Raw genomic sequence first — 24,560 nt, forward strand, 5'->3', positions numbered from 1 at the left:
AATATATATATATATATATATATATATATCAGCCAATAGCCGATGGTGAAAGTATATTGGTTAAGATTGTTTTCAAAAGTACAAAAATAGAGTCAATTTTGATTTCATGTTGACTTTAAGTAGGCGCTTAATTACTGCCGTAGCTCCTCCTGAAGGCTGTTTGTGATTGTGTTAATGACATTAATGTTTAGTTTAGTAGCTTCAGAGAGTGATCTGAGCATGGCATTGACCTACCACAGGCAGTACAGATAAACACAGTCAAAATGACGAACAAGCACAAGCCCACAACATCAACAGCACCTACGACACAACATGCAAAACTATAGACAGAGGAACTGAGAGAGATTTGGAGCAATAAACAGATCTAGTTTTGGAGAGAGGATGAGCAGGCAACCTGAATGCCACACAGTTTCAGCAACAGCCTGGAAACATCAGCTGCAGGTGAGACAGCACAGCATTCAGTTCAAGGTTTAAGGCTTTCATGCAGGGCGGAGTCAAAATCCATGGTTGGGCGGGGTATAAGGAGGGGTTGAGTTTAACTGGTTAGGAGGACTGGTCACTTTGGCGTGAGTTTTTGATCAAGATAAGCTCCCGGAGTTAGCAATGATGAAGATGAGGCCATGTTTAAGAGCTGGAGATGCTGGATGAGGAAGAGGAGGTTGACTTGAATGATGTCAACAAAGGAGGCATAGTTGATCCTGCAAACACAACTCCATCTTTGGACCAGCCCGACAGATCAGCAGAGCGTGGACATCTGTAGGGCACTGTGAGAGGGGTGAAATCAGCCTGGAAGGGGTGGGACTAGCAGGTGTCCCCAAATAGAATACCCTCATTCAAGCCAGGGTCAGAGCGTGGACTGTAATACTCATGGGAAAAAAGGTGTTCAAGTTCTTTCAGTGTGTTTCTCGCCTCACCTCTCTCCATACACACATGAAGCATGACCCTACCTTGATCCAAAGGCCCAAAATGCTCTGCTGCTGGGGACGGAGGAGGTGAGGGTGGCAGGTTTGCAGAGTCCTCCACTGTAAACAAACAGAAGAAAAGAAGAAGAGATCAAGGCAATGTTCAAGATTAGATCAACACACCTACAGTTTGGGCGTCCCATTATGGGTCTTTTCCAAAAACCTAGTGAATAGCCTATGGAGGAAGAATGTTAAGGCATCATAGGAGGTTTGAAGTAAAGTTCTAAGGTTCTTCAAATTCTAAGACAATGTTGCATGTATCCTTAATGAAGACGGAATTCTCAGTGAAGAAAATCTATCCAAGATGGCAGACAAAGGAAGAGAAATATTGCTTATAACTAAACTAAACTAAACAATAATACTAAAAAGTACAGAAAAATGCTTTTATCTAATTAAAAACTTGATTTTCCCCCCAATATTTATGCGCAATGTATGAGCTTAGCAAAATACGGACAACAAATTCTATAAAAATTAATTGTCAAATCTAAAAATAGATTCATTAAGGAATAAAACTTACATTTTAAAATGCAATTAGCTTGTATTCCAAATATTCTTTTCCGATCTTTTTGCATATATACACTACCATTCAAAAGTTTGGGATCTGTCTTTTTTTATACTTTTATTCAATTAGGACACATTAAATTGCTCAAAAGTCACAGTAAAATATTTATAATATTGCAAAAGATTTCTATTTTAAATAAATGCTAAATGTTTCACAGTTTCAAAAGTATTAAAAGTATTAGGCAGCACAACTATTTTCTACATTGCTAATAATAAGAAATGTTTCTGGAGCACCAAATCAGCATATTAGAATGATCTGAGAAGGATCATGTGACACTGAAGACTGGAGCAATGGCTGATGACTTTTAAACTTTTAAAAGTGTATTGTACGTATAGTAAGCAAGACAACTCCCTAGGTTTTGGAAGAGAGCCAACAAATTTGAGGTTGTTTTTTTCTGACCTTTTAATGTTCACTATAGTAAAGAACAGACAGGTAATGATGATGAAAAGTAGAGAGAACAAGATCAGCAAATGCAAGCCAGCTCTGAAGTGACATTTTCTTAATCTTAAGCATGAAAAATGTATTGCCCACACAAGAAAAATAAACCCAGTGAAACCCAGTGGGCATGTTTTAACAAGGAAAAATAGATTCATGAACAGATAAAATTGTATCTTAAAATGCAATTATCTTGTATTAGCTTATAAAGGGACTCCAGGAGGCAAGCAGTTTAATAACAATAGATTTGAATGTAAACCCCACCCCCCCCCAACCACCCACCGACCCAAAGATATAAATGGGGTTGTGTGCATGTGAGAGTTATTTCTAAGGATATGCTGAGCAGAGAGGAGTCTGGGCTCAGGATTGGTATGCTGAAAGCTTTGCCGTCTCTAATCCTTTGAGCTCTTCTGACAGACCGACTCAACATCAAGCGTGTTAGTGCAGAAATCATTATCTAATTTTGCTGACTAATTCCGGCACAGCAAGTGGAAACTTAGAGCTATAGATTTTATTTCATTTTTCCTTTTTCTTTTGAAGTTTGACAATGAAGCATCTGAACATTTTGGACTGAATTTGTAACAGAAAAAAAGGGATAACTGCAAATTAGCAAAACTGTAAATGATCTAAGTTCATGTGTGCCATTATAAGCAATGCATTTCTAAAAGCTTTCTAAAAGTAGTGAACAATTTTGCATTATCACATAAAGTACTACAATAAGTTTACATAAATTCATAACCTAATGTCACCAGCATACTGCACAGTCCTCAGAAAGTCACTGTCAAAACACAGAAACTGATATAACAGTAGCAACACATGCTCACGAATGAACTTTGAAAATCAAGAAAGCTCAGATAAAACCACGTCACAAAAGACATGCAGCATGACCACAGAAACCAGAAAAAACAAAAAGTCCACCACTTTTACCACAATACCAGGCAGCCGTAGAGGACAGAGAGGGCTAAGGGGCTCATCCTGATGCTGACCCTCTCTACCCTCTCTGCACACAGCCAGGGGCTGGTGGGTACAGAAATCAAGCAGAGAGAAGCTGGGACAAGCCAGCTGTCAGGGCAGATATGCCATTATGAAGGAAAAGAAAGCGCCCTCCTGATGCTTTCCACAGCTTTGATCAGTTTACACACAGAATGAGGAACAGACACACAGAACAACAATGATGATCACATGCAGAGATAGGAAAGCAACAATAAAACTTATTTGAGTACTGTCTCTCCATGTTGTGTTTGACAAACATGAAAATATATAAACATTCAAAGGAACAGTTCACCTGAAAAAGAAAATGAACTGAAAATCTTGACATCTGCACTATCTCTCATTGGTGTGTGAGAAGTAGTGATGTCTGATTTGAGTTATTTTAATATCTAGATATTTCTAATAAATCAGTTGATACAGTTAACAAAACTGGTCTAAATGATTCATTCATAAATCCGACTGATCCAGTTCTCAAGTTCAATTCACTGACTCCGCAGTTAATAACTTGCAATGTAATGCACAAGACACCTGGACTACTTTTCTTATACTTTTATGGTGCTTTTGCATCCTTTTTTAAAATTTAAAAGCAACAGTTCTCAATAACTGTAAAAGTACACTACCGTTCAAAAGCGTTTTATTTTAATATATTTTAAAATTAAATTTATTCCTGTGATATAAAGCTGAGTTTTCAGCATCATTACTCCAGTCTTCAGTGTCACATGATCCTTCAGAAATCATTCTAATATGCTGATTTGGTTAAATATTTCTTATTATTATCAATGTTGAAAATAGACGGCCTGCTTAATATTTTTGTGGAAACTGAATTTTTATTTTTTCCAGGATTTTTCTTCAGTTTCTGAATTGTATCTTTTGTAACATATAAATGTCTTTTCTGTCACTTTTAATCAATTGAATGAGTCTTTGAATAAAAGTATTCATTTCGTAAAAATTTTACTGACTCCAAACTCTTGAATGGTAGTGTACATAAATGAGGGAAACTGTACATTATTCGGATCTCTCCTTTTATGTTCCAAGAAAAAAATTAATACAAATTAGCAAAGAGTATTATTAGTATTCATTTGAAATCATTAAACGGTGACAACTTTCATTTTTAGGTGAACTATAAATTACCTTAAGGTTCAAAATAAATCACAAAGACCCAGGATTATGTGATTATAAACTGTAAAAATATTTGTGACTAATGTCCGTACACTTTGCGTAACACTTGGCTCCTTCTGGAAACGCCTTTGAGTAGGGAGTCGGGAATCAAAAAAGAAAACCTTAATGTTCCCAACACCTTCCATTTTTATCTTCTCATCTCTACATGTCTCACCAACACATTAAAGTCCTTTAAGAGCAGGCCTGAGTGTGGCCAACCTCCAGTATCCCAGGATGCTCTCCTGCAGGCCTACCTGATGGCAGCCTGACGGCAGTGTCCGGATGCAGCTCCTGCTCTCCCTTCAGTACCGCTACTGCTTCGGCCGTAACCTCCTGCACGATCCGTGCTGATACTTGCTCTGTGCAACACATACACATACATCAACACACGCCCACATGAGCATGTGTATGGGCAAATATTCACACATACATTCTGAATCAATCCAGAGAAGTTTTCTTCTCTTCTTTCATTATAATAAACCAATCAAATAATCCATGCAGTCCTCACAAAAGGCTGCAAAGAACTCTGAGCCAATGAGAATGAGACTGTATTACACTGTCAGCACACTATAAGACAGCTGTGCACACATATGGTGGCCCACACACTGTCACACACACACAATTAAGGTCTTTTTTGGTGTTAATAATAAATATCAAATAGTTTGAAACAATATTAATAGGTCAATCTCAGAGGCTTCCATAAACAAACACGGAGCACAAGCAACTCTCAAAGTATCATGTCTACCCTTACACTACCATTTAAAAGTTTAGGGTCGGTTACATTTTTTTAATGTTTTTGAAAGTCTCTTATGCTCACCAAGGCTGCATTTATTTGATCACAAATACAGTAAAATAGTATTATATAACATAGTATATAATACTGTGAAATATTATTACACTTAAAATAGATGTTTTCTATTTTAATATATTTTCAAATTTAATTAATTCCTGTGATGAAATGCTGAATTTTCAGCAGCCATTACTCCAGTCTTCAGTGTCACATAATCCTTCAGAAAACATTCTACTATGCTGATTTTGCACTCAACCTTTCTTATGATCAATGTTGAAACAGTTGTGCTGCTTAACATTTGTGTGAAGCTGTAATGCATTTTTTTCAGGTTTGTTAAATTATTTATAGAAAGTTGAAAAACAGCATTTATTTGAAATAGAAATCGTCTCAGGTTACGCATGTAATCATGGAACAAGATGCTGCGTCCTCTTGTGGACACATTGGGGAATGCCGCCGGCAGGACAGGTGTCTGAAGCATGTGTGAAAAAACTGACCACCTGGTGAGGATCTCCAAGGAAGTGACAGACATCCACCTAACCTTTCCTCAGAAAAGGGCCAAGCCACTGACGGCCCGGGCCACTCACATAATTTGGCAGAAATGGGGAAGCCAGCCTCAGATGAAGGGGGGGAGGGCAACCACCACCAAGTTAGGAACACAGCTATCCTCAGACAGCTATGTGAGTAACACTAGCCCGAATAGATAAGACCTCTAAATGGGAGCTCACAGAGATACTACTTAAAGGCCCAGGTAGGGGAGTAGCCGCTGAGCTAGGAAACAGCTATCCTCAAATAGCTATTTTCAAAGGATCGTAGACCAAACGTGTAGGTATAAGCTACAGGGCTAGCCTCAGATAGCAATCTAGTAAAACCAGATGACTCTAGGGAAAGAGTGTCTGGATCCTGAGTCGCACTCAAGCTCATGGGCAGAGTCTATGAAAGATCCATACCTTTCTCAAACTGCTCCAAAAGCTCGACCTGCGAGTTTTGAGCCCTCGAGAAAAAGGCTCCTTACCAAGGCACATAACACACAAGTAGTGCGTGTCCTCAGGTGTCAAGAACCTGGGACACGGAGGCACACACTTCTTGAAATGCTTATGTCCTGATTTTTCTGCCATAGTCACACTGCTAACAAACAAACGGCTCCTGAAGACAACAAAAGTCGGTGATGTATTCAGCAGGCACCATTTTATACTGCCAGGCGGCCGCCCATGACGTCATTAGCTACGTGGACCAATTGGATTTGAGGTTTTTCACACTTTAGACACCGGTACTGCCGGAGGCATTCCAATGTGTCCACAAGAGGATGCAGCGTCTCGTTCCCTAGAAGGGGAACTTTTGTAACATTATGTCTTCATTGTCACTTTTGATCAATTTAATGCAACCTTGCTGATTAAAGCATTAATTTCTTTAAAAAAAAATGTACTAACCCCAAATATTTGAATGGTATTGTATGTGGCCAAATAAAACAAAATAATCTTTACAGAGACAAATGAGCACATTTTAATGTGGCTCTAATTATTACAATGTCTTATCACTGCTGTTTTTATGTCTAAGCAGACAGACAAATTTACAGAGACATATAATTTATCACTGAAGCTAAATATGCTGCTCAATGTGACAATCACAGCCAATGAAAAACATTTTTGATGTTTAATAATACACAGTTAAGTGAAGTGGTCCAATGATATTTCACAGTGTAGGCGGAGCTACCCAGCACAACGATACAGTACTAGAAACCAAGCGGCTGATAAAACATCCTGTCACTCATTGCTTCCGGCAATCACAGCTTATTAAGACAAGAACTCAACTTTAGAAGAAATCACTTCTTATCGCTTGTCACTTCCGTTAGAAAAGAGTGTTAGAAAATACATACGTAATATCAGCAGCTAGACAAAACGAATACATAAGTGCACATTATTAAAGATTGAGTCAGTCTACAAAACCATTCTTCTCTATAATTGCTTAAATATAATTTCACACCAAATAAAATTAACTTCCAATGTGTAATTCAGTTTTATCTATGTCCTTACAGAGGATATTAATTTAAACCTCTAACTCAGAGAAAAACACTCTCAAAAAAGAAAAGGAGAAAGCTCAAAATGGCAAGAAAATTGGCAGCACTTTGAGAGAGTAAATTGTCATGGTAACGGCAGATTGGGGAGGTATAAGAAGAGACTGCAACGGATTAAGCAGCGGGCAGAATACAGCCCACGGATTGGCTGGCAACACGCATCCAGGGATAGATTCTGCTTTAAAACAGCGCTATTAAAAGTATCCCTCGGCTCTTTAAGACACTAACACACTTTCTGCATTCTTATAACACATCACATACATTTCAGTGGCATCAATAGTCTGATTTTAACCTAAAGATGGATCTAGATGGTGTTGCAAAGGCCACCCATAGCTGAAGGTTGCCAAAGACAGTGCCTACACAGATTTGTAGGAGTATGAGTTAAATGTGTCCCATAATCTAGTAAACAGCCATGAATCTTTGTTGTATTTGCAATATTAATCATTCAACATGCAAGCACAAGGTGAAGCATTTCGTTTTAATTGAAGTTGATGCTGCAACGATCAGCTAACATGTGCTCAGACACAAGGCCGACACATTAGCACCGAGGGAGAAAAACTAGCAGCGAGGCTTACGTCAAAGCTTTCTGAAGAGATGCAAAGTGATTAAGGGCCATTTGCTACTCCCACTCTCTCTCCAGTGCAAACAGACTGCATGATGGGAGTCAGCGATGCACCGTCTTTGTTTCTTGTGCACTTTTCAGGCACAATTTCCGCCCACTTACAGCCCCGGCATCCGCCCACCCACTCACATACACACATGCACAGAAAGGGAAAAGAGTTTTGCTCAGATCCCATTAGAATAATGTTCACCCACACAGACTCGAGTTTGCAGTATGCCATCAACCCGCAGTCAGATGAGAGTCACAGTAAATAATTCACTTAAAAATTACAATTCTGTCATTATTTAGTGACACTCATGCAGTTCCAAACCCGTATGATGTTTTTTTTTCACTTAAAATATGACTTTTTGAATAAAGTCCTGGTTGCTGTTTTTTAAAGGCAAAAGCATTATTAAAGAACTAGCGGACAAGTAATTTTGACTATATTACAAGTCTTCTGACATTATACAATAGTTTTATGTGATGAACAGACTAAAATATAAGTCATTATTCACTGAATCTCTTTCATAGGGCAGTGTATCACTGAATCATTTTGTTGAACTTCATAAATGAATCATCCAACCCTCAATCTTTAATGCAGCTCTTTTCAACACAACAGAATGAGAATGAAATTTGAGAGCTGCGAGAACAGCAAAATAACAAAATTGAATTTGTTTAAATCACAAAAAACCATTGTATGACTTTAAACGACTTGGAATAGTGCATGAGTCATTTGGACTACTTTATTATTTAAAAATGGTCATTTTAATGATATTCCTTTATCTGAATTTTCATTGTAAGGAAATGAGCTACATGAAGATTCGCTAAAAATTCGCTAACACTTTGCAATAAGATTCCATTTGTTAACATTATTTAACTACATTAGTTAACACAAACTAACAATAAAAAAGCATTTATTCATCTTAGTTAATGTAGATTTCGACATTTACTAATACTGTACATTATTAAAATCAAAAGTTGTATCTGTTAATATTTTTTAATGGACCTGAGCTAACATTAACTAACAATGAACAGTAATTAACTACTGTTAACAAAGAATAATAAATACAGTAACAAATGTATTGTTCATTATTATTTAATGTTAGTTAATGCATTAACTAATGTCATCAACTTAAGTCAAGTAACCTTTATTTACATACTGCTTTATACAATACAGATTGTTTCAAAGCAGCTTCACAGTAATTAACAGGAAAATGCAACGGGACCTTACTGTAAAGTGTTACCAAAACTTCTACTTTTGTGCTTTGAAAGAAAAAAAAAATGTAGGTTTGGAACAACATCAGAGTGAATAAATGATGACAGAATTTTTCAGTGAACTATTCCTTCACTCAAGTGTTTTTCATCTACAAATACAGCCGCTAAAATCTAATAAATTGCATAATTTCCTGGAAAAAAAAGATGTTTACTATGTAATGGTGAATTCAAAATAACAAATTACATAAGCTGATCTTCGCAGCCAATTACTGAATGACTCAACAAGAGGGCAGAGAATATGAAAATGACCAGAGACCGAGTGAATTGATTCATTTATATATATATAGCTCTTTCTGGTCTAATGCTCATTCCCTGACAAAACAGATGAAACTATACGGCCTGTCGTCTTTTTCACTTTAGATTTTTTTTCAGTATATTTCTCTGCTCTCTTCCTCTTTTTTCCGCCTACTTTATCGTTACACCATATCTGTAAGTGTCACTATAGATTCACTTTCAGGGCAAATCTGACCAGTCTATCAGCGTCTTTGTGTCTGACAGATGTGCTGTTGTGTCTACCCAGCATCCCCCTCTCTCCCCCCTTGTGCCTGTCCACACCCGTCTGCAAGAGATGTGCTCGGATTGCTGATCAGATGGGTTTGCCTCCAGCACACAATAGCTCACATCCCTGAGACATCAGCACACACAATAAGTAAATACCCAAAAAAGTAGCTCAAACACAGCCACACACAAGAAGATGAACAATATTGCATGGTACTTATCTGTTATTCACACGGACAGTCATATTTTCCCCTTAGACAGGTTGCAGAAATCGAAGTCAAATCTATTTGCCCGGCACTTTTAGCAAACATGCAATATAGACACACAAAATCTGTACTAATCCACAAGTACAAATATGTTAACAACCATTCTCATGCAGCAATGCCACTTAAACCTAGAAAGAATCTCTAACCAACAACCCATTGGAAAAATCAAAGCTCTTACCAAAAAGTAAGTGCCGGTTATCTGGTTGTCTGGAGGCAAATGCTTCCCTGTGCACTCTTAGTCATGTCTGCCTGCCAAAAGCAAGCCGGGAAGGAGGAGGGGGACGGCTGGTACTCCATGCCAGGACTCCCCCGCCAAAGAGCAGAGCTGTTGCCACAGCAACACACAGCCTGGGCCCAATCTGAATGGTCTCCCAGCATGCTTCAGCTGTGGGTTTTGTCGCCCTCGGTGTGTGAGTGACAAACAGCCTTATTCTGACTCTCTGCATCTGTGCTGCTATCTTATGGTTTCTCTAAATATGTGGATCTCAAACTGCAGATACATAGCTTGTAGTTCATGAAATATTCCAACGCAACACTTCACAATAAGGCCCAATTCATTAATGCATCTGGTGTCATGAACTAACAATAAACATTTTTTTTACAGCATTTATAACCTACTGTAGGTTAATATTAATAAATATACTACTGTTTATTGTTGATTCATGCTTGTTCAAGCTGAAATTATAAAAATATTTAGTGTACTGTATATAGAGGTTTTTAATTAAGTTGTTAATACAGTAAAAGTAATGTTTATTGTTTGTGCTTGGTTAATAAATTAAATCTTAATGTAAGGTGTACCTATTCCAAGTAGAAAAATAAATAAATAAATAAATAAAAATAATAAAAAAATAAAATAAAATAAAATAAAGCTGGAAAACATTTACTATGCTAACAAGCAGACTTAAATAGAATTTTTATGTAATTCCACCCATCTTGTGCACCATTCCTAGCCGGCACGCTTTTCAGTCCAGCCCTTATAATTTAAGCCAGCAGCTGCCTCAGCAAGCAATCTCTCTCCCTCTCTGCTTCTCAAGTGTCCCGTTCTTTATGCAAAGCAATGTCATATGTCGCACTGTCAGTATCTCAGTCTAGCACCTCTTGTGTGTCTGAAGGGCCCTTGTATGTGCTGGCCTTGCCAATGCCCCTTGGCTCGAAAATCTCACCATCACAGAGTCACAGAGGCAGAGAAACTATTTTCAGGGAAGGTCCTTCTCTCCACAGGGACATATCATCAGAGCTGCTCTTTAGAATTGAGCAGTTTTGCTCACGTCAATAGCGAACTCGGTGCTGAAATATGAAAACACAACCTGGAATCATTAATTGAACACATAGACGCAAGCAAAAGGAACAAGTTGTTTTCTTGGCTCACAGTGATTTATAACAGCAAGTTTGTTAATGAGAAACGCATGAGCAATATTAACGCACAACTCTGGCTGAAGGATCATTAGAGTTAGAGTTGGGAAGTCCATATCCATCATTCACTGTCAGGGATCGGTGCGGTGATGCTTTCTGCCTGGCTTTACGCTGTATTAAGTATTTATGGAGGTGACAAGGGAACTGTGATGATTTATACAGAGAACAGATATTACTGGAAAGCACAGGGATTTTATAAACACAAAACTGCTAAGAAAAACATATGATATGTTGCCTACTGTACACTTAACTATCAGCAGTGACACATAGTAAGAGTAAACTGTACATGAAGGGAGCGGTATCTGGAAAAATGGATCCTGTGAACATAAAATCAATGGATTCCTAACAATATTCTTAAAAACATGGGAGATTTCCCACTGGACGCTGATCATGTCCAGACAAATTCTTCAGAAAAAGGCTATGCAGGTTGATTTTAGCGTTTCAAGTCCTCTTACAGGGGTCATATAATAAGGAATCAAATTCTCCTTGATCTTTTCAGATGAAAGAGCTTGATGTACTATGAAAACATACTGTAACGTTTAGAACTCAGGAAAGAGCAGGTATCAATTTCGCTCTGCCAATTTGTGACATCACACAGACAAATACAGTACACCAAAATATGAGGTGAGAAGGACAAAGTACAATAGATGCTATTATTCCTAAAAACCAGAAGAACTAAATGTGGGAAAGTCCTACGATCTCAGCAAAGTTGCACATTTCACATGTGAAAGGAGATGAAAAATTAATGATTAATTATTACTAATATTATTATTATATAACATAAAAGTGTGTATGCAGTTTTAGGTGAGCTGTCATACAGTATGTGCAGATGTCAGAGCATTACTCTCAGTAAGTGCACTTAGAACAACGTGTTATGCATCTGTCTCTTCATCTGTCCATCTAACTCTTTACCCTACCCTTCATATACACATTTCCACATCTACATTTCTGCTGATGTGTCTGTTCTACCCCTGACTGGACTCCCAGAATGCCTCTGCTCAACCCTTACCCACCCCGTGTGAATTCTAGCATTAGTGCAATCCATGTCACAGAAAAATTACAAAGATCTCTTTAATATCTTAATTGCTTCTTTTAGACAGCAATTATTTCATTGATTAAACTGAGAGCAAATAAAGACATTTGCATGTGTTTTCTCAAGAAACATTTCACCCCAAAATCTAAAGAAAATGTAAGAAATTGTATGAACACAATGGAACATATTTAAACATTAAAAATGGCATGACAATTAAGCAATCTAAAATCACCCTTCTCCAGCTCTCAGTAATTAATTAATTAATTAATTAATTATAATAATAATAATAATAATTATTATTATTATTATTATTATTATTATTAGTATTAGTCTGCTGTAGTATGAAATAAATAATAATATTATTTTCTTATGTACTTATGTTTTACTTATGTGCTTTTGGGGTAAAATCTGGGGTAAAGTATGTTTAATTGTATTGGAAATAATGTCATAAAGCAAATCTTAATAATCATAAAATAAGAATATTATTCATGCACTACCATTCAAAAGTTTAGAGTGGGCAAAGTTTTTCAGTGTTTTCAACTGTTTTTCAGTTGTTGTTTTTCTTTAAAATATATATTAAAATGTATTTTATTCCTGTGATAGCAAAGCTGAATTTTCAGCAGACATTAATACAGTCTTCAGTGTCACATGATTCTTCAGAAATCATTCTAATATGATAAACATAATCTGATGCTCCAAAAACAGTTGTACTGCTTAAATATAGAGAGAGAGAGTTTTTTTTGTGTGGAAACCGTATTTTTCCCCCAAGAATTGTGATGAATAAAAAGTTTTTTTTTTAAAACACCATTTATTTAAAATATAAATCTTTTGTAGCATTAAAAACGTCTTTACTGTCACTTTTGATTAATTTAATATATACTTGTTGAATAAAAGTATTAATTTCTTTTTTTTAAATTACCAGAAGTGCATTTTCGAACACTGATTTTGGGGTGAAATATTTCTGATATTCTTTATTAAATGCCTGTAATGGTGCACGTTGTCACGAATCCGGTCTATGAACTTCCGTTTGTTCACCACAAGAGGTCATTATCCACCACATGGACTCTCACACTACACAGACTTTCACACTCACCCTGGACTTCAGTTCCCACAATCCATTTCACTCTGATTACACACAGAGCAGCAGCCATTTCACTAATCACATGTTCACCTGAAACCAATCACACATAATTTAATTAATTAATTCATTACATTTATATAGCGCTTTTCTAGGCACTCAAAGCGCTTTACATTGTCAGGGGGTATCTCCTCATCCACCACCAGTGTGCAGCATCCACCTGGATGATGCGACGCGGCAACACATACTATATAACACCTACACAGATCCTGTTCAAACTGCCGAGTATTGTTTAAGCATTTATGCTGTTTAGCGTAGCTACTTTACGGAGCCAGTTCCCTGTCCTTGTTTAAGTATTTAGTTCTAGTTTCCATAGTCTAGTCAAAGTCTTGCCTTACCTGTTTTCTCGTGTTCTGATCTTCTGCCTGTGTATCTTGGATTAACCCTTTGCCTTGCTGTTTCGGACTGTGTTTGCACCTCGCCTGGACTATTGCTCTTGTTATTGGACTACCCCTCTTGTCAAGCCCTTTGGATTATGTTCGCCGTTGATCAACCGACGCCTGTTTATCGGATTACTCTTGAGTCTTGCCCTCAATATAACTGTTGCCATTGTCTGACCCCTTGCCTGTTTTGACCACGTCCTTAAATAAAGCTTGCGAATGGATCCGCATGTCTCACATCTTGTTTGCCCCGTTACACACGTGTTCTTGTGCCTGTGTGTACATGTATAACTTTACAAATGTACAGCAACGCCGGTATAGTTTTTTTGTGTGTAAATAGGCAGTTATAATCCATCATTACAGGGGTCATTAACAGCAGCACTCCCTCCCCACGAGCAGGGTTCACAGCAGTAGCTCTCACTATCAGAGGGTTGCCATGGCAGCTGCTCCCCTGCAATTTACTCTGCCAGACCTTTGTTCAGCATCTCTGCAATCTTTCCTTTTACATTTTTTGTGCTGACATGAGAGAAGCGCCTCCTCGTTTTCTTCCTCGTACACCCCTGAGGCCTCAAAAATACCCAGACAGAAAAGCTCTGGCCTAACTTACTTCCTCATGCCACAGTCGCCTATAATTTCTGGTCCCCAAAAACAAGATTAAACTGCTTTGGAGATATAAGTGCAAGTGTATGACACACCATGACCTTTAAAATGGCAACACACTGTTATTAACCCTAGTCTATCATTGCAATGGGAAAAACCAGACATAATTGTTCACTCTTGGCTAATTATGTCTTTCCTTTCACTTTACATTAATAGCTGTCATGCACCATGGAATGCAGGGAGCTTGTGTTATGCTTTATGAAATATTAAGATAAACCGTCTGCAGATAATATGTAGTCTGGCTGCTCTGAACTACAGTATCTATTATATCTCTTGTAACATTTCAAATCATGTAGAGCCTCCAGCAATAGAAACTTTATGAGTTTGCAACCATATTACACAAAAAACCTTTGACCTCTACTTTCAGCCTCAGACAGGTCACCCAGTGGACACACTGTCTGATCTGTGCATATTGCACAAAAAATGTCAACTGCTGGCTGAAATCACCAGTTTCAATCTGATTATCCACTCAAAGAGACTCACATGCCATTATATTTTTTCTCCATGCAAGTCTATTATTATAGTTTAATTTATTATAAGTAACACGGCCCTAAAACAGCACATAAAAACAGGCCACATACACACAGATATATGCATACATTCACAGTCTTACAGCCTCTTCCTGTCTTAGTGGGCAATTCTTGGCCAGAAAAAAATAGCAATATGGACCAGACACTACACCGCAAGTCACACGTCTGCCTAGACAAGACAATTTGACTTATATCATATGACAACTTGGAAAGGAAATCCTTAACAACTTTCATCACTTCATTTGCAGTGTAAAAAATCTGAAGTCAAAAGCTAATCATCTAGCACTGATTGATGTCATCAGTCATACAAGTCCCAGAAATTCCTGTGGACAGAAGCTCAAATGAAATGCACTGGTTCTCACCAGCAGTCACAGCGTGTCCAGAGGTGAGGTCTCCGTTGAAGCCGTTCTCTTTGGCGTAGGAAGTGGCAGAACCAGCATGGGCACCGCCAGGCTGGCAAGTCCTGTAGGTAGAAGAGAAGCCGTTCTCTCCATGCCCACCTGGGGAGGATGAGCCCTGGGCTCCTGGAGATGACCACTGGGGGCCACTGTCCTCAGGCTGCCGACCGTCTGCCATCTGAATCAGGGGGTCACTCCTTACTCCTGAAAGATCAGAAAAATGCTTAATGTTAATACACTGACTGAACAGCTTTTAGGAAGACTGCCATTCAATGAATGAAGGTATATTCAGAAATATAAGACTACTAACTAAATATTGCATAGTATATACAGCATATATCAGAATGCAGTGTACATAATATATTAACAATAAAGATTGACAATATTATAGTACATTATGACCATATTGCATGTTAAATTCAGATCATTTATTATTTAGCATCTCATATATAGTAATATTTTTTAAAAAGATGAATATTTTATTCAAAGAAAGCATTAAATGTATCAAAATTGACAGTATATTTATAAAAAATGTAATGTAATAAAATGTTTTGATTATATATTATATTTAGCGATTTTTTTTCAACATTATTAATAACAAGTGTTTCTTAAGCACCAAAACAACATATTAGAATGATTTCTGTGACACTGCAGACTGGAGCAATGGCTGCTAAAAATGCAGCTTTGCCACAGGAATTAATTACATTTTAGAATATATTAAGATTGTCACAAGACTGCAAGGGAGGCGAAGGTTAGTATCCAAATGCAAAAGTTTAATGATGTAAAAGTTGTAATCCACAATCGTAGTCAGACAGGCATGAGGTCATACACAAAATCAGTCCAAACACTGGCATAGTAAGGAGCTCAGGAAAACAGAGCAATCCTGGCTATCAGGCTAAAAGCCCGTCCACATGGAGACGTGTTTAGCTGTATGCGTAAAAATTTTGTATCGTATCGGCGTTTCATCCAGACGGATCCAGCATTTGGGAGCCTGAAACCGCTATTTTTTTAAACCGGGTCCCAGAGTGAATAAATCTGAAAACGACACCCTTGTATTTTCGTGTGTACAGCCAATCCATATATTTTGTGAAACGATGTCATCACCCCATGTCTCGACCCTAGTCAGACACTGCTACGTCACGTAATAGCAACAACAACAACAATGGCGGACTACATGCTTGTGTTTGTGCTGCAGAAGCTACTGAGCCTATTAGCTTTACTAAAGAAAAATCTAAAATTACTAAAGCAAAAATGTTTGTACACAGCGCGCAAGGTTTATGCGCATGCTCCAAGTCTTCTTCTCCGTTTTTAGTGTATCTCTGTGGCAGAATTACAGCGACACAAACTGGTCTGGCATGTATACTACATTGTTTGGAGTTGGTTTCAGTGATTTCGTGTGTACACGAATGTGACGAGTGGGGCGGGGCCGAGAGCAGTGGGAACGGAGCAAGGCCGGTGGAGTGAATGATAATGAGTGACACCTGCGACACTCACCGGTCTCGAGTCCCATGGAGGAGCTCCGGAAGGATAAAAGGAGGAGTGACAACAGTGCAAGACGAGAGAGAACCAGGCCTGGATTTTATGTTGTCTTGTTTCTGTTTTCTGTTAAAATCTATTTTAAGATTTGTGTTTATTTTGTTATTAAAATTATGTTTAAATGTTCACCGGTTTCCGCCTCCTTCTTCCCGGGTTTCGGCACCAATGTAACACAGTTCGTAGATCGGGAAGAAGGAGGCGGGAACCGGCGAACATTCAGACGTAACTTTAATAATAAAATAAACACAAAACTTAAAATAGCGCGACAGCCCCTCACGGACCACTCTGCCCTGGTCTCCTGTCACGGGGCCGAGAGCCATGGAAACGGAGCGAGGCCGGTGGAGTGAATGATAATGAGCGACACCTGCGCCACTCACCGGTCTCGAGTTCCACAGCTCTCGGCCCCGCCCTACTCGTCCCAACAAATATTTCTTGAGACGACGCCATGTTTACAGATTTTTTTTTAGAACGAAGAAAAAAAAAGATTGGATAGGGAAAGCTCTGGCTTCGTGTGGATGTGGCCTTAAAAACAAGAGCATGAAACAAGACTCAATATAGCAGTGTGACACTGTTAAGACTTCACAATCAATAGCAGAAACAAACACGCTTAAATAGGTAACAAGATAATTAGGAACAGGTGTGTTCAATCAGGCATAAGTCCAGGCAGTGGCTTGCGGCAAATGAAGTCTGTGACACAATGACAATGACGTAGAATGGAGTGCCTTCTGACAATCATTACATAACCCACCTAACGAGCAGCTTCCAGATGCTCCTAAATATAAAACTCCAACACCAGGAAGGCGGTGGAGTGGAGGCGGAACAGGGGGAAGGATGGCGGGCCAGACCCATGAACGAGGAACAAGCAAGGCTGGAGTCGGCAAAACAGGAGAGCAGGGTAGATCCGGCGACCAACATGGCAGAGCAGATGAGACCATAAATTCCCACGGCGCAACAGACAACCACCGCTACAGAGCAGATGAGACCAGATCCCCACTGCGGAGCAGACGACCACCGCTGCAGAACCGACGAGACCACCGATCCTCACAGCAGAGCAGATGACCACTATAATTGAACAGACGGGGACGAAGATTCCCACAGCAGAGCAGATGACCAACACAGCAGTTCAGACAGGACCGAAGACCCCCAGGGTGGAGTCGAAGACCACCAAGGCAGATCTGACAAAATTGGAGACCACCACGGCTGATCAGGGAAAACTGAAACACACAGCACAAAGAGGTTATCGTTGGCCTCAAGGGCCGTATCAGGACAGGCTGACAGTTCAGAGATGACCTCCGTGGTCACACAGCCATATCACCCTGCAGCCCAAGACTGGTTGCCCACTGAAGCTAAGCAGGGTTGAGCCTGGTCAGTACCTGGATGGAAGACCTCCTGGCAAAACTAGGTTGCAGTTGGAAGAGGTGTTAGTGAGGCCAGCAGAGGGTGCTGACCCTGTGGTCTGTGTGGGTCCTAATGCCCCAGTATAGTGACAGGGACACTATACTGTAAAAAGCACCGTCCTTCGGATGAGACGTTAAACCAAGGTCCTGACTCTCTGTGGTCTTTTTAAAAAATCCCATGGCACTTCTCGTAAAAGAGTAGGGGTGTAACCCCGGTGTCCTGGCTAAATTCCCTCCACTGGCCCTTATCAATCATGATCTCCTAATAATCCCCATCCATTGAATTGGCTCTATCTTTCGCTCTCCTCTCCACCTGTAGCTGGTGTGTGGTGAGCGCACTGGCACCGTTGTCCTGTGGCTGCCGTCGCATCATCCAGGTGGATGCTGCACACTGGTGGTGGTTGAGGAGAGACCCCCCATATGATTGTAAAGCGCTTTGGGTGTATAAAAAATACACATTAAAGCGCTATATAAATGCATCATTCATTCATTCATTCAGTCACTACGTGGCAGGCAGAGAGTTCAACGATAGCATCTTTGGCCATAACAAAGCAGACTGAGGGTTCAGAGACAGCCTCCTTGGCAGCAAGGGATTCAGGGATGAACTCTTTGACCACAACAGGATAGGCTGAGAGCTCAGAGACGAGACTTCCCTGGACATTACTGGACAGGTGAAGAATTCAGAAACAGCCTCCTTGGCCATGACAGGACAGGCAAGGGATTCAGGAACGGCCTCCTTGACCGTGAAAGGACAAACTAAGATCTCGGAGACAGCCTCCATGGCTGGGACAGGACAGGCAAAGGGTTCAGGGACGGCCTACTTGGCCGTGACAAGGTAGACTGTGAGTTTAAAGACAGCCTCTTTGGCCATGACAGGGCAAGCAGAGAGTTCAGGAATGGCCTTCTTGGCCTCGACAGGACAGGCGAAGAGCTCAGAGACGGCCTCCTTGGCCGTGACAGGACAGGCAGGCAACTCACAGGCTGGTGCCAACACAGGACTGAGCGTTGGGGCTTGAGTGGACTCTGGCGCAGATTCACGGACTTGAGCAGGCTCTGGAGTGGATTCATGGACTGGAGCAGGCTCTGGATTGGACTTATGGACTGAAGCGGGCTCTGGAGCGGATTACTAGCTTCCATTGCCTTACTAGCTTCAACTGCAACGTTCATGATGTCCAGGAACATTGACGTGGTGTCCATGACGGCTAGAGATTCTGGCATGGCGGCCATGACGGCTGGATTCTCTGGCGTGGCTGCCATCTTGTGAAAAGGCTCTAGGCTGGTGGCCATCTTGTGGAGAGGTTCTGAACTGGTGGCCATGTTGTGAAGAGGCTGTGGCTTGGTAGGCATGAGGTGAGCAGGCTCTGGCTTGGCAGACTTGACTTGAACAGTCTCTGACTTAGCAGACTTGAACTGGTTGTGGCTTGACATTGAACAGACTCTGGCTTGGCAGACTTGAAAGCAGTAACATGGTGTGGATCTGGTGTGGTGGCTACTGAGGGAATGCTGCTCTTCCGCGTCTCCCACAGTAAGAGCAGATCCACTCAGTAGTAAAGCCAAATCTATATACTGCTCTAATGACCAACCAGACTCAGCAACTGGCATGAGGGAACAAATCGGCTCAGAAAGCCACCCTCAGAAAAATATCATAAGACATACCTCATCATAAGGTGTTAGATGTGCCAGTTCAAGAAAGTCCCCCGTGTAGCTCTCAATCGAGCAATTTCCTTGGTGGAGATGTATTAACTTAACTCCTGGATCCATAAAGTGGTGAAGTCTTCTGTCATGAGACTGCAAGGAAGCTGAATGTTGGGATCCAAATGCAGAAGTTTAATGGTGTAAAAGGAGTCCATGACACAATGATAATGACGTAGAATGGAGTGCCCTCTGGTGGACAACCAGAGCACTCCATCTGACCATCTTACAAAAATAGAAAACAGCTAATTTAAACTGTAATAATATTTCACAATATTAAATATTTTACAGTATTTTGATCTAATAAATGCAGCCTTAGGTAGCATAAGAGATTTTTACAAATAAATAATAAGAAATAAAACTTACCAACCCCAAACTTTTGAACAGTATATTTAATTATTAACATAATTAAATATAGTATATAGTATATTAATTGTATTCATTATTTTTATTTCTATGCATTATTTAAATTATTTTAAAATTATTCATTATTTTAATTATTTTTAAAAATTGTCCTGTCAAATTTTGAGAAAAATTATGGGAAAATAAAGAGATGTTATTATTAATTTTCCTTATAAACCAGGACTGCTATGCCATCACTTGAATTTTTCCATGCCAGTAAATTAATGTGATATAATCCATTTCTAACTAACCTGTCCCTAAATGAACTGTAAAAACAAAAACTGGTTGTTAACACGTCAGTCTCTTCCTTTCTACATGGGCAGTTGTTATGCTGCAAACAGGACCAGACAACATTGGTAGGTGCCATATATCATTTGTACTACATTGGAAAAAAAATCACATTCTGACAGCAGATTCTTTGAAAAAGGACAGCAGCATTGTCAGTGTGAAGTGCAATTTCTTCACATCTTCCTCACCTGTCACAACATATATGAAAAATAAGGATGAAGGATGGAAGAGCAGCCTGTGTTTTGATGATACAATTGACAGAGCATGTGTTTCCACTGAATTTGGTGGGTTATAGCAAATGTCACCGTCTCCTGTTGGCTATGTAAGATACATGGGCAATGAAGATACAATGTATGCCACAATAGGCACAAAAGGCATTTACCTACCATAAATAAGAAAGAAAAAATGAGAAAGAGAGGGCGAGACAGGCCGCTCCAGTGTGCCAGCAATTAAAGCTGGAGTTTAAAGTGCAGCAGTAGCTTGTAAATCTTAATTTGTAGTGTCTGCTCGTGTCCAAGCTCAGCCCTTTATCTCTTGCCCACTCTCTCTTGCTCTCAGTTTCGCCCTTAAGTGGATTTTCAGATGACTTTGGGTCACCAGAAATGTTCATGATATCTTAATTGCTCTGTGGGGTTGTTGAACAGCACAAACACTCTGTCTGCGCTGCTAATGGAGGCTTTGATCAGCCACGACTCATTCCTTCTCTCTGACTGACAGTAACTCCTTGAGGGAGGACGCCTTCCTTCCCTCTCGCTCCCTTTCAATCTCAATCCCTCACTCAGTGTTACTGAAGGTCTTTCTCGAGGCTTTTAGGATTATTGCAACTGGTTGATTATAGGAAAAGTTTCTGCCTGATTGCTTGGAGTAACTCCTCAGCAAACCTCTGTGATTCCTGGTGGAAGGAAATGGTTATGTAATCCAAAATTAGGTATTATGTTACTTTAATTTAGTGGTGTTGCTAAGGCAAGCATCACTTTGCTCATATATAGGGTTACATAGGGATTTGGACAAATCGCAAAACCCTAACTATTGCATTTCAGCATGTCCAGTGGACATAAAATCGTGTGGTTTGTGAGGAGGGGTGTGCTATGTAGACCACAAAATGGGCAAAAGAACCCATAGACTTTCATTGAAAGAGGGACCCAAGCCATACATTATTAAGTGTATTAAGTACATTATTAAGCCCGTATTAAGTGACAAGAATATGCCTAAAAAGTAGTAAATCAAATATAAAATAGAACATAATAAAACATACAAAAATATATAAAATAAAAATAAAAGCTAAAAATATATAAATAAAATAAAGGATAAAATCAAAAGAATCCAAAAATAAACAAAATAAAAGCTTTTTTTTTTAATTAAATTTTAAATGTAAAACTTTAGCTGTTTTCGTAATTCTGATTCTAATGCCTGGTTTTGATATCAGAGATATTTGTTTAGAATGGGACTTAAGTGTTGCATTCAATACAAAAGGCATTTACAGCACCTTTAAGACACAAATGTTCTGATTGTACAATAATCTTGCAGATGTGACATAAATTCTCAGATGTAAGACATTTGGCTTAATTTAAACTTGTAAAACCAACTGCAATGGCCAAGGGCAATGAAGACTCACACGAGTGACTAGAGTGAGCTATATCATCACAGTCATATATGCTGAATTTCTAATCATCTAACAGCAAACCTCGTCTGCTGAAGGCCAGATACACTGAGATTACAGTCTGATAGCTTGATGGGTCTCAGTGGTGCCACAGTCATGACAGAACCCCGCTGAGATCTTGATTAACCGGGGAATCGTGGGAAAGCATTAAACCCAGCACTAAAAATTCAATCTAATGCAGCACTCCCACTGGCACTCTACACCAAAAGTGTTTCAAATATGTGAAGTTGAAAACTGTTTCACAAAGTTTAAAAACAGTTACAGAGAAATATGGAAAGACACTCCTGAATCCTTAAAAACACACATGTATAGATGTTCCTGTTGATTAGCAACCACACAGCAACATGCTGGATATCAACCACAACATGCTAGCATTATGAAGACAACTTTTTGCACATGCATAAATAAAATAAACAATAAAAAATAATGACTACTTTACAATAAAGATAATTTAATTAGCATTAGTAAATGCATTAGGTAATTTATACAACATACAATGTTAAAAATGCACTAGTATATATAGAAATAAACATTAACCAAGATTAATAAATGCTATAAAAAATTTTACTTTTTAAATTTATGACAACAAACTGAACCTTACTGTAAAGCATTACCAAAATCTTATAGATAGGTCTATAATAGATAAATGACTTTTGATCACTTTATTGCTGCAAATCACTGCACCTGTGAACGTCTCTTCAGAGTAACAAAGAAACACATAGACAGTCACAGTAGCTGAAGAACTCTGGCTCATAGACTTGAGTTATTTATTGCGGACTGACGAGGACTCTTTTTATTTGGCGATGTCAGATTCAAATAGCACTGCCCATAGAAAATCAGTAAACAAGTCATGGCTCAATATCACTCTTTCACTTTCTTTCTCTCTCACTTCACAGTCTGTACATGATCAAAGTCACTTTTAGACCAGCATCAAGCCTTTAGATAAACAGGCGTACTCACAAATACACAATTTTGTCAATCTCACTGCAGCAAGGCATAAACTGAGCACCATTACAGCATCAGCATCAGTGAAATATTTATCTGAAAAACAGCACAATCTGGTGGACAGAAATGGCAGTAACACTCAATAAGCTTGAGGGGGTCTGAACAGACACTGCAGTGACAGCAGGTGTGGTACACTGGGCATGGTACCAGGTCTGAGCGCCAGGCTTCTGATGATCTTGATCTAGAGAACATATGCTGGGCACCGTGGAAGTACTAAGCGTAAGGCCAGCCAACAAATCCGACCTACTAGCAAAGATGCAGAAGGCAGGTCCAGAGTACTGCTCCCAAAACAACTGTGATGACTTACTGAAGCCAAAGACTGTATAAAGAGGAGAAAACAGACCACCTGTAAAAAAAAAATGAATGGGAGAAACCTTTCAACGCAGCATTTACATATATGCATTTAGCAGATTCTTTTATCCAAAGCAACTTCCAATAGGGGAGCATAAGCAATTTGTCGCAGAGCCAAAAATATTCGCAGTGTACAATGCAAGGTCTCTTATAAATTTTGATTAGGAAACAAGAGCAGAGAAAAAATGAAGAAGAATAAAAGACTTGTAAAAAAGGATTTCCCACATTTTAGCCCAAGAGCCAATGGTCTTATTGCTAAAGGCACTGTCTTATTGCTCTAGAATTCACATTTGCATAGAGTGCTGCAGGGATGACATATTTTGTAGGCCAGAATAACAAGTTAGCATTTTAGCACTTCCTGTTCCATTATCCTGAAGTCAATTAGTTTTTTGAATGGATTTTTGGTTAAATGCTTCAAAAAGGTCTGTGGTAAACATAAGTGCAAAGTAGTTTCGCGTTTCATTCTATGACACATCAAACTACACAAGAAAACTCATCTACTCACTAGTCTGCTTTTACAGCCTCTTTGTGTTTTATAATCACACTCTTGCAAACTATTCCAACTGCAAGAGTGTGATTATAAAACACAAAGAGGCTGTAAAAGCAGACTAGTGAGTAGATGAGTTTTCTTGTGTAGTTTGATGTGTCCAACAACCTCTGTAGTCCCATTTAGCCACAAGGGAGTATTACTGATATTCTGTCATAGAATGAAATGCGAAACTACTTTGCACTTATGTTTACCACAGACCTTTTGTTGATGAGTCTTACACGTTTTGTTCATTTATTCTTTTATGAATTTTAAAGCCTAAATATAATCACCAGAATTAAAAAGCTAAACGTAGGCTAAACGAACTACAACACGGTCGTGGGCTCACAACGTCACAATCACAAAGCTTCCGACAACTCTTTCAATCTTTATTTTGTTGTGAGCCCACGACCGGGGTGTAGTTCGTTTAGCCTACGTTTCGCTTTTTTATTCTGGTGATTATATTTAGGCTTTAAAATTCATAAAAGTTGTGTTAATATGTGAAGATTGGCCTGATGAACAAAACGTGTAAGACTCATCAAC

The 24,560-nt window shown here is 39.1% G+C and overlaps 1 protein-coding gene across 6 annotated transcripts in view; it reads right to left on the minus strand.

Moving 5' to 3' along the window:
* Nucleotides 1-24,560, minus strand: part of LOC107714080 (microtubule-associated protein 2-like) — a 109,950-nt gene that overhangs the window by 16,826 nt on the left and 68,564 nt on the right. For 5 of the 6 annotated variants that reach the window (XM_016519835.1, XM_016519824.1, XM_016519805.1 and 2 more), the window contains 3 exons: nt 15,125-15,364; nt 4,362-4,466; nt 948-1,022 (listed from right to left, as the gene is read on the minus strand). In XM_016519835.1, the coding sequence (XP_016375321.1) occupies nt 948-1,022; nt 4,362-4,466; nt 15,125-15,338 (394 nt within the window). In that variant the 5' untranslated portion in view covers nt 15,339-15,364. The remainder of the gene's footprint in view (nt 1-947; nt 1,023-4,361; nt 4,467-15,124; nt 15,365-24,560) is intronic. The other variant, XM_016519814.1, reaches the window with a different exon arrangement.

This window comes from Sinocyclocheilus rhinocerous, unplaced genomic scaffold (assembly GCF_001515625.1).
Source record: "Sinocyclocheilus rhinocerous isolate Xijiao unplaced genomic scaffold, SAMN03320098_v1.1 scaffold12, whole genome shotgun sequence".
Classification (NCBI taxonomy): Eukaryota; Metazoa; Chordata; class Actinopteri; order Cypriniformes; family Cyprinidae; genus Sinocyclocheilus; species Sinocyclocheilus rhinocerous.